The following is a 12,109-nucleotide window of genomic DNA, read 5'->3' as shown; positions in this document are numbered from 1 at the left end:
GTCATCCATGATTTCCAGAAAGAATTTCAAACTTTGATTCGCTGGACCACAAGACACTTTTCCATTTCCACTGCCTCAGTCCATCTTAAATGAGTTCAGGTCCAGAGAAGATGGCGGCATTTCTCGATCATGTTTACAAATCGTTTTCCGCCTGGTCTCTTGCACCCAGAGATTTCTCTAGATTCTCTAAATCTTTTAATGATGTTATGTACTGCAGATGATGAAATCCCCAAGTGCTATTTTTACATTGAGAAACATTATTCTTGATAGTAGCACTATTCGTCCACACAGTCTTTCACAGAGTGGTGAACCCCTCCCCATCTTTACTCAATAGAGTCAAGACTCTGCCTCTCTGGGATACTTTTTATACACAATCATGGTACTAACTCATTGCCAATTAAGCAAATTAGTTGTGTTTTTTACTTTACATTTATCAGTCTTATGTTGCCCCTGATTCAACTTTTTCAAAATGTTTTTCCAGCATCACATTAAAAGCCAAAAATCTTTGACACTCTTTGTATATTTTATAAAAATAATTTTTATAGAGTATATCACTGAAGAGACACCATCTGTTTATAGTTTATAGCCCAGATTTGTGTAAAAATGGGTTGACTTTCAGTAGACAAAAAAAGTTCAGCTTCTTCTATTATAAGGGTTTAAAATTACATTACCCATTTATTGGACTGGACAGCTCTCATATGATATCCACTGTTTGAATGTAGCTTATGAAATATGGAAGTTATGAAGAATATGACGAAGTGTGTTTTGGAACCACCAGTGGTTCAAGGGAGCTTAAGATGCTACAGAAATCTGCAGGGATATTTTTCCACACCTCTAACATTCAGCCTTGGTTTGTTGTATTTCCTGCTTCTCACAGTCCAAGTAATTCTAAATATATTCAATACTGTCACATAGTAATACACAGAAGTAATGAATATTTATAGAATTTATTTTGTTTTCCAGAAAGTAATAAGTAATGTACACAAGTAGCACTAACATCTATATTAACATTTAGCTGCAAGAAAATCACTGTAAAATATTGCTACAATCAGAAATAACAGCTTTTTTTATGTTTATATACACTGATCAGCCATAACATTAAAACCACCTCCTGTTTCCCACACATTCTCCATTTTATCAGCTCCACTTACCATATAGGTACATTCTGTAGTTCTGCAATTACAGACTGTAGTCCATCTGTTTCTCTGCATACTTTGGTAGCCCCCTTTCACCTTGTTCTTCAGTGGTCATGACCCGCACACAGTGGTGGACAGTAACTAAGTAAGTGTAATTCGTTACTGTACTTAAGTAGTTTTTTCTTGTATCTGTACTTTACTTAAGTATTTCAATTTTGGGCAACTTTTTACTTTCACTCAACTACATTTCAAAGTCAAATATCTTACTTTTTACTCCGCTACATTTTGAGAAATCTGTGGTTCCTTTTGGTTTTTGTGTGTATGAAAACGTAACGTCAAAACAAAAGAAGTGCAAAGCAAGAACACCAATCAGGGCACAGTGGTCACTTTGTTCTGAGCTTGTTTTGACCTGTTGGTCATACCAACCCAGTGCAGCACACGGTTCAACGTCAGTGCAGCAGCAAAAAATTTGGGAGCACATACGTCACCTAAATGATGAACTAACCTAACTTTGTGTAAATAGACCACAATATAGAAATATGTCCACATATGCAGCCGTGACTGGCATGTTTCTTTTTTTCTGAATTCATACAAACACTTTCATTTTATAGTAAATTAGTTTCGGTTAGTTTATGTTTATGAACAGAGACCTACAGATCAATATAGTAAAGGAAAACTTATTTGTGAACCTGAGTTTAAAGCAAGTTTTTATTCAACTTGTAACTAATTTACAAAGTAATCTTAAGTAATTTCAGAGCCACTCGGTTCTGCCTGATGGAAACTGTTTGCCTTCAGTGTTTTGTGCTTATGATCATTTTAATAGACATCAGTGTCACTAATTAGTGACATTATATTAAAAGACTGGTTTACCAAGAGAGACACTGGAGTATTTTCACCTAAAATGAGTTCATGAAGCGAGTCTTGTTACAAAAATGATAACAGGACATTAGAGTCATAATTAATCTTTTAGTACTTTTACTTGCGATACTTAAGTACATTTGAAGGCAAATACTTTTGTACTTTTACTCAAGTTGAGGTCTAGAGTAAGGACTTCTACTTTTACTGGAGTAATATTTTACCTTGGGTATCTCTACTTTAACTCAAGTACATGATTTGTGTTCTTCGTCCACCACTGCTTGCACAGGTCCACCACAGAGCAGGTATTTTTTGGGTGGTTGATCATTCTCAGCACTGCAGTGACACATGGTGGTGGTGTGTTAGTGTATGTTGTGTTGGACAAGTGGATCAGACACAGCAGTCTATACTCTAGATATTTTTGGTTGGTGGACTTTTCTCAGTTCTGCAGTGACACTGAGGTGTGAAAATCACATGCAATCCACTCATAAGAGGGCAACACACACTAACATGCCACCAGTGTCACTGCAGTGCTGAGAATGGAACCCCCACCCACCCAAATAATACCCGCTCTATGGTGGTCCTGTGGGGGTCCACAGAGAAACAGAAGGCCTACAGTTTGTAATTGTAAGTGGTAAGTGGAGCTGATGCCATGAAATGGAGAATGAGTGTTTGTGAACAAACAGAAAACGGATACTTTTAAAATCACATTTCACTGACAGCCGATTTGGTCAGACTCTGAAGATGAGACTACACTAAATTTCAAAACTGTCATTACCACTGAGCATCTTTTCAGTTGGCAGCTGTGACAGAAGAACGCCTAAACAATCTGGAATTAGCCAGAAATTAACTGAATTCCATTCGCCAAACAAAATGGGCTGTGAGATACTTTACAGACCAGCTGGAACAAAACTAAATTAATATTGATCTAGCAAAAAAATGATAAAACTGAGCTAAACTTGATATTGCAGCAGTTTTATAGCTCAGTCCGATTTGGTTAGGCTCTGAAGATGAGACTACACGTTTGGTGGTTCATTTCTGGTAAATTCCAGGTTGTTTAGGTGTTCTTTTGTAACAGCTGCAGAATGAAAAGCTTGCTCAGTGGTAATGACAGTTTCAGAATTTAGTGTATGGAGCTGGCGATCAAACCACTGGCTATGCAGCAAATATGAGCGGAGCTCGTTACTTTGTTGTAGCAACAAGCTGCTTGTTAAGGAACTATAATTTGGCAGAAGGAACTGCAAACTTTTATTAAACGCCACGTTCACAGCCCGGTTTATTAATTTCTTACTTTTTTAATTTAACTGTTGTATAAAAGCAATAGAACACGTGAGGTTGTGTGTTCTCGCAAATCATGGCTGTGATGATCTACTGCAACCAAATCAGAGCCGTGATGTTATTTCACGATAACACACTCCCTCTCGTGTTCTACTGTTTAAAGTGGTTATTAGGGGTCCCACCGTCTCCAAAGCTTTTAATAATTTTTTTGAAGACCAGTTTTGGAAACTTCTGTTTTTTCCATTTATTTTTCTTTGACTTTCCCTTCCTAATGTAAAGTGCATTATGAATGAATGAGCTTCGTCATTGTACTCATACACTTGCACAACGAAACTGAAGTACAAACCCCTGCTCTCGGTGCAAAGAAAAAGCAGAAAGAAAAAAAAAGAAGATAATATAATTTAAATACTATACAAATTTACACTCAACAAAACGTAAACAAAACATTTAGTTGATTAATCTCCTTTTATGTAATTAAAACACATCATTTAAAATATCTCCTGAAAAACAAACAGCTTCCACTCAATAGTTGTTTTGACCGGAAATGAAATACAAAGGGTGTTTGTCTAGTATATATGAACAGGGTGATTCAAAAAGATTCATCCGATTTCAAAGCGCCATATTTTTCCAACTGTGAGGTGCCTATGGAACCAAACACATACCAATTAAAAGAGGGGGTCAAAGTTTCTGACTGTCAGTATGGCAGTGAACCTCCAAGAGCTCAGAGAATTCAGTTCCAAGAAAAAGGTCACTAGCATCACCACATCTCACAGCATGTAACTTTTTTTTATGGAAGTACGTTAACGTTGCCACTGTATCATCTCTGAGTCCTGAGTGCAGCAACACCAGACGTGCTCAATCGAGTATGGGATGAATTTGACTATGGCGTTGATGTTGTCCGTACAGCCGGAGTAGGTCATATTGAGCACTTGTAAAATTACATAATAAACGTTATGCTCACTTAAACCACTTACAATTTACTGCATTGTTCTACAATGATTTAGAAGTGAAATAAATCATTTTGAAATTGGATGAATCTTTTATGAAAACACCCTGTATATCTATTATTCCAGCTTTTAAATAACCTGAAACCTTCATAAATAAGTTGATCATCAAACATTATTGCTGCAATAAAATATTTAATCAAGTAGTAAAACACAAACACAAGCACACATAATGCAATTCCAAGAATGCACGGTTCTCCCCGAGTTGATGCTGCGAATGTATGGCTGTTAGGATGCAGATGGTCAGGGGCATATTAAAGCACTTCTTTAGAATAACAGTGCTGTCCATATGGCACCAGTACAGCAACATTTGCATAACCTTTTTCTATATTTGGTGGTGAAGAAATGCATGCATGCGCATACACACAAAGCCCATGTAAGCAATGGCTAATTTACTCAGTCACTGTGTGTCCTCTGTCACAAGCATATTCCCTGTAGGCCAGTTCAACATCTGGACTCATGCACTTCTTTGTCTGTCCTTTCCCTTCAGGACATAACACATGAATTCATTTAGCACTTAGGCCTCTATGCACTATCACTTATCACTTGCCACTTAATTACTGCACCTCAGTCACACCACACTAGTGCCCACCGCACACATCTAATGATAACGAGAAACATCTTTTTTTTTTCTTTCCCCTTTGTATGTAAATTGGTTTCCAACAACAGTAATAAAAACGCAGTTCTTGAGTGTAGTCACTGGTTCACGTGACTAAAAATTTAATGGTCTGTGCTGAGTTATATATGGAAAGGGAAAGGGAACATAATCATATAATCCTATTTAATGTCACTTTTTTGCTAGAAAGCTCACAGGGGCCATAGCTACAACAGTGAGAACCTTCACACAAGTCTAAAAACATCCAGGCAAAAAACATTTTTCACTTTAAAACTGCTGCATTTTTAAACATCATCCAGCCCTCTTCCCTTAAAAAGCCTAAGAAATACAGACATGATATTTAGATTCAACAGAAATAGCACCCATGATGGAGAGTTCTTATTGGTCCCACTGCTATGACACTGACAGAAAAGGGGACTGCACTGGCTGGAGAAACTCTGAGGTGAAGATAGCCTCTGCGTACTCCTCACAAACGTGCTGGAACTCTGCTGCCACATCTGTCAAGGCCTCTTCCATCAGCTCCTCAGCCAGACTGAAAGAGAACAGAAATAAAAATAACAACAAAACTTTTTTTTCTGTTTATATTAGGCCGCAATGTCTTGAGGCGCTTTATCCCACACTGGACCCCATTTGAGCGTGATGTACTCTTGCTCACAAGTCAACAATTATCAGTTAAAAGACTACTACAGTGTTTTCAACTTGTAGCATGTAGTCGATTATCACAGACAATTCCTTGTTTCCTGTACTTACAAAAGACCATTTGACACAAAATACCCTTAAAACAGCAATCATTGGGCAGTTGCTGAATCCAGTCAGCAAATGATTATGAGCAACAAGTAACTGCAGAACAGTCATGGTATTTGTAAATTAAGCTTTAAATATGCATACTTTGTTCTTTCAGAGCTGGGATTATTTTTCCAGAGGGAACAGTATTTGTGGTAACATTTTAGAAATGTAGTGGTGTGGGTGGACTTTTCACAGGCTCCTGTTCATGCATGGAAACAAGAAAACCTTACAGAAAGCAAACGTAACCAGTTGCTATTTTAATAGGTTGCTAAAGTTGGATAAAATGTTATAAGAACAGTTTCGGTCAGATATTCTATCATGTCTGTCTCATTATTACACTTCGTCAATGACAAAACCAAAATGCTCAGATTATAATCAGCAAAGCACACCAGCCATGAGCATTAGAATGCAGAATGCGGTATGATATAAAACAGCAGATTTAGTCGTTGGCAATTCCACCCACTGGTTAGGTCTCCCCATCACACAGTGCAGTCATGCTGGGAGGGTAAAGACTAGCACGTGTTTCCTCCTGAGACACATGAAGCACCACCACGTCTTTTCCAGCTGCCGCTAACACAGCGTCACAGCTCAACGCACTCGGAGACCAAAATTGTTACATTAACTAACAGACTCCTGTGTTGATTGATGGGGGAAAGAGAGAATGACGCCAGTTTTGCTCTTATGGTCTCCCGGCAATGGACAGCTGCGGCAGAGCCGGGGATCAAACTCACAATCTCCCAGTGATAGGGCCAACACTTAGCCTGTCAGGTTTTTTTTTTTGATATTCCACTGATGTTCCACCTCAACAAATACTGTGGTATACTAGCTAAAAATGGATGAGGATAGACTGAGTGCAGAGACCCACATGACCCTATTTTTTTAAAAGTTTATTAACAGAAATTAGTTTATGGGTGAATTGCTAGAGTGCTAAAAGGCTCTAAACTACTGATATTTAAATGTGTTAAACAAATATAAAATATGTAGCTTACATATACTGAGATATATAATATAAAAGATATTTATCTGAGAGACACCCCTAATTTGTAGCTGACGTCTTAAGCTATTAGCTGATAGGTGTAGTTTGTTTACATTCTGACTCAACACATGGATCTGATGTTTTTAGCATAGACACAGCATAGGCTCTGTAACACAATGTGACACTACATTTTAACACTTACTTGCTGTTAAGACAAGGTGGTTGTAGTTTCAAATTACATAGTCACATATTTTAAACAGTTACTTACATAATTCAGCATCTGCCCAGTGGCTTCTATTATATATAACTTTCGAGGCAATGCATTTTCAGATATATCGTACAGGGAAATGCATCAAAATTACTGTGCATGGTAACCGACAGTAAAATACAGATGTGGTAGACAGAGATTAGGTGGAAAATACTAAAGTATTATTTTAGTTCAAAAACCTAAAGCTACCTATCAGGCCACTGCGCATTACTCCCCTTAAAGTGTGTGTGCAGCACATAGGAAGACCAGGAGGGCCAAGAGAGGACCACCACTTGAGTTCCATTACCCAAACTTACTGATTTAAGCCTGTACTCTGACTCTGCACCAGAACATACACATTTCACATCTTTTTTTTCCTTTACTCAAAAATAATAGTCATTTAACTGGAAAAAATGATTTCATATCTGTGAAATGGCTTAAAATGTGCACAGTATAATGACTTTCAATTGAGTTAGTTCCTATTAAACAATGTGTCTGAAAGGAATACATTTCTCTTTGGCAAAACTAAGAGCCATTATAACTAATTTCTTTTCCTTTTGTATTGATTTGTAAATGATTTCTACTGCAAGTCATGCTCCCACATGCACAGTCTACAGGGAGATACGATAAAGTCCTCCACTGTCCTCTGAGAATGCTCTAAGCAGATTTGCTTCAATTTTTCATGCTTACAGAGTTTGGAAAAGTGTGTTTAAACTTAATCAAGCTCAAGGGCTCTTGGTGAACTCCTACAACAAAGATCTTGCGCACTGCACCAACTTAAAAATTCTGTTAACTATGCTAATAATGTGGTGGGTGTGCTTGAGTGAGCACAGAACAACAGAGACATCCATGCACACTGAACACACTCCACACTGACCCTGCTGAATAAACTGGAGCTAATATTTACATGTAAGATGGCACAATGTTTGAGATGCATTACAGCCTTTAAGCTGTAAACAATGTCAACTCCTACTGGTTGTGTCGCTGTGGTAATAATACTGGAAGCTACGAGTAATCCACACATCAGCACTGAAGCCTTGGAGTTTTTCTTCCAAAGACATAATTTGAGTTCCAACCCATTTAAATGATTATACAGTCAAATAACAGAAATCAAATGCCCTCAGGAAAAAGACTGCAGAAGAGTTTGGTAAGAGATTGTTGGGGGAAAAAAAAATCTATGTAATCCATTATAACATTTAACAAATCATTGCTCAATTTGTGGTTTAAAATGTACGGCTGGATGAATTAATAATATTGCTGAGTAATTTTTAATAATGATAATTATTAAAATTGTTGTTACAGAGAGAGTTTATTTTTTCGTTTTTACTCTGCTCCATCTCATCCATTTCATCTGCTGCCTCTAGTTTGAAGGTAAAAGCATAGTGAGGAGGGCAAGGGAGTCTTTTACACAATTGTTCATATTAAAAAATATTTGCATTCTTAATTATTCAGGGATGCTCATAAATAGTATTGTCAACAACAGTAACACACTTCAAATATCTTACTATTCATTTTTCAACAGATTTTTTTAATGCTTTATATTACAACTTTAGAGGTACTTAATCACAAATAGACTTGTGTAGTTTGTAGTCCCTGTATGACATGTAGTTAATGTCACTGTATGACACTGTTTTCTACAAAAATGGAAAAAAGTACAGACAAAATAAAGACTTCCAAGTTGGCTGCTTCCATTGTTTTTAGCTATATAATATACTTTTGTTTAGTGTTCTACCTCCTAAGATGTTTTTCTCAGGAACTGAGTTTGTCATTCCAGCTTTAATACAACATCATTTTCACTTCTTCATTCGTCACATGTGGTTATAGATGGTAGGATCTCACCTTTCGGCAACGGCCCACGGGTTGAAGCTGCCCACTGCCTCATGGGACACTAAGCGCAGATAGGAATCATGGGCCTCTCGGTACTTCTGAATGTTCTTCAGCATGCTTGAGGGCAAAGTCAGCTGAACCCCTCCTTTATTTTCCACATGGCTTGGGAACGGTTGGCTGGGTAGGGGTGCAGATGATTCCTCATCCAGCAAAGAGCTTTCTGACACTATGCTTAAGAGATATACACACACATGCTACCAGTTAGCGGTCATTGTATGTCCTCTAGGGTGGCACAATATATTGCAATATCATATCATGATATTGACCTTTGCAAGACATGCAACAATATTTTTTACTATGAACATATTAACCTATTACAGCATAAGTGGAGTCTTTCCATGGGCATTTCATGAATTAATGTTTTCATGTAATCCACCAAAATAATTACATTTTTCAAAATAATGCAGACCAGACTAACAATATCACAATGATTAAAACCAATGTGTTTTTTTTATTATAGCTTCTGTCAGAACAAAGCTGTGTACTATTTTCATGTTTGGATATAATTTGAAATTATGAGATGCTCTTTATATTGTGTAAAAACTTTGTGATGAACGGACCGATAGAAATGGTTCACAAATTACTTGAAATAAAATCTCTTTGGCTTACCCTAAAAATTAAGAATTTTTTTTCCTTCTCATGTAAAGTTATTAGCGTGGAGACACAAGACATTGGTCCAACAGTGACAATATATAACAAGGCATATTGCAAGCACATCATGTAGTACTATGATCACATCATGGGTATTGTGCAGCCCTAGTATCAACCTAGTTTGTTAAGAGTAAAATTGATTAGTCCCAGGAGAATCACTCTATTCATTCATAATTGAAGCATCATTGCTGTGGTGGCACAACCACTAAGTGCTGTTAATGAGCTCATCAACATGCTGACACAAATATATCCAAAACAAATAAAAAAAAATAATGCCAACTGGTTATCATCATTTCACTCATTTCAAGAGTAGCAGGGAACACTGTGGGAAAACTCATGCCCTGCCAGGCAAACTGGAGATGAAGTGCTGGGGCTCAGCTGGGCCATGCTGGGTTACAGCTCCCTCTGCGCCTAAATCAGTCATATAAAAGCACAAGCACTCTCCACAGACAGATTTAGAACCTGAGCTAGAGCAGCAAGGGCAGTTCCAGCGGTCAGGGGCTCATCACTCTACCCAGAGCAGGCTGCCCCCTAGAGCCCTGGCCCTGACCAAACTAGGCCTTCATGCCTGCATTCTGCACGGGGGGACAATTTCCTCTTAAATGGAAGGTTATAGGCACCATTCCTGCCATTGTGCAATCATTTCCCCTCAGCCGCCACAGTAAGGTGTCCTCTTTTGTCAACAAACTAACACTCTCACTAACAGCCCCCGGAAGCCATTCGAGCATGGTGTGGCACTTTAGGAAAGTGGCACTGACTGCAGCCAAAAAGAAATCAAATATTCAAGTAGCTGCAAATTTCACACAATGAGAAGATTAATTCGGCTCTTAACAGGCATTTTATAAGGAGTAGAAGAAAAGTGCTTTGAATAGTAATGCAGCCACAGTCACTCTGGACTCTTAAGCAGGCTGTTTTCTTTTGTCTGCTTTAAAGAGAGAAAAGAGGGTGATGTTTTGTAAGACATTCAGATGTGTTTGGGTGACCTACGGTTGAGCTGGCCAGCAGATGTCTATTAAGTACAGTGAACTGAACACCATGGTCTTGCTAAACTCACATGAACAGCACTTAAAGTGACAAGTCAGACAAAAATCAGATGCACAGTTTTCCTCTTACCTCAAGTGTGGTCAACCGGCCAAGAGACATTTAGTTAGAAGGTCGCATCTTTAGTTTTGCACTTGAGCTAGGAGGCTAACAGTTAATGAAAGCTTACAGGGACCAATTTAGCATTGTGAGAAAAAAGAAAGCTGAAGTAATCATACACTTACCTCAAACCACATGGAGCTGTTACCCAATTTCAATCACTCTTGCTTATATGGTGTCTGATACGGTATGACACACTATTATCTATAAACGGGCAAGCTTCTGTAATGGATTTTACCATAGAGACTCAGGAATACTTTTACAACCTGTTGTCTGTTTATCACTGCATCCACAAATGCAGTTAAAACTGTATACTAAGCACAATGTAAGCCATATGTCAACAAAATCCAGAAACCCTGGTGACTTCTCCAGGCTAGAGATCTTCTGAAATGGACTGAACACACTCGAAAACATGTATTGTGGTCTGTTCAGTCAACTTTTCAGACTGTTTGATAATAATGTACATTTTGTTATCCAGGCCAAAGAAGCAAAGGACCATCCAGATTGTTACCAGCATATAGTTCAAAAGCAAGCGCCTGTCATAAGTGGTTAACTTGCACTTCTGTAAAGAAATCATTAACGCTAAACAAATTTTGGAGTAAGGTACTTCTCTCATAAAAAACATCTTTTTCTGGGACACCCATGATTATTTCAATATAACATCAAGCCACTTTCTGCACATGTTATGACAGCATAGCTGTGTAGTCAGACAGTGTGGAAGGTAACCTGGCCTGCCTGACTCTTATTAAACTCAAAATATGACACCGAAGGCTTCACATGGTTGTGCAGCTGAAGAGTTATTTAACTGCAGTGCGTTCTTAAAAGGAATGAAGATGATGTATCACGGTGGTACACAACCTCCTGTCCCAGTTTTTTTGGAACATGTTGTATTAAAATTAAATTTGGAATGACAAATTTTATATGGTAAAACATAAAATGTTTTTGTAAAATTTTCAATTTAATACAGGTCAAGCAATTTAATTTCAATTAATAATTAGCCCTTTCTGTTTTTATTGACATTTCATGTACTGTTCTAACTTTTTTAGAATTGGATTTGTAAAATAGCAAAAAGTTCCTTCGATAGCTTTCTTCATAAAACCAAAACTACTATAATTTCCAGAATTTGTTTATTTGCTGAAGGATTTGCATGATGCTAATTGGCATATGCTTCCATTATGTGCTAACTACATAAGTTCCCGTGTAAACTTAGAGAAGAAAACACATCTTGGCTAATGAACTATATTTAGACTAAAGGGAATATTGCGTAGTCATTTTTTTCACTGAACCATTGCTTTAACATCTGCCAAGACAATCCACATATCACTCAGAGCAAAACCCTGGCAAAGTCTAACACGTGACTTTAAATCCATTGGCAACAACTGAAAATAACTTTGTTTTTCCTTATTTTCTTTCAAAGCAACTCCAACAGTCACTACTGGGAACCAGGCAGTGCTCCACATGTGATTTATCTGAGCAGATGCAGCGTAGCGCTCATGCTGACTTCTGCACACTACAGTGGGTTTTGGGCCTAGG

The 12,109-nt window shown here is 37.8% G+C and overlaps 1 protein-coding gene across 6 annotated transcripts in view; it reads right to left on the bottom strand.

Moving 5' to 3' along the window:
• Window positions 1–3,715: 3,715 nt before the first annotated feature.
• Window positions 3,716–12,109, bottom strand: part of kiaa0753 (KIAA0753 ortholog) — a 30,028-nt gene continuing 21,634 nt past the window's right edge. For all 6 annotated transcript variants that reach the window (XM_017694930.2, XM_017694933.2, XM_017694935.2 and 3 more), the window contains 2 exons: window positions 8,738–8,956; window positions 3,716–5,421 (listed from right to left, as the gene is read on the bottom strand). In XM_017694930.2, coding sequence (XP_017550419.1) covers window positions 5,283–5,421; window positions 8,738–8,956 — 358 coding nt within the window. In that variant the 3' untranslated portion in view covers window positions 3,716–5,282. The remainder of the gene's footprint in view (window positions 5,422–8,737; window positions 8,957–12,109) is intronic.

Source organism: Pygocentrus nattereri, chromosome 17 (genome assembly GCF_015220715.1).
Source record: "Pygocentrus nattereri isolate fPygNat1 chromosome 17, fPygNat1.pri, whole genome shotgun sequence".
Taxonomy (NCBI): domain Eukaryota; kingdom Metazoa; phylum Chordata; class Actinopteri; order Characiformes; family Serrasalmidae; genus Pygocentrus; species Pygocentrus nattereri.
This window is presented reverse-complemented; position numbering and strand designations above follow the sequence as displayed.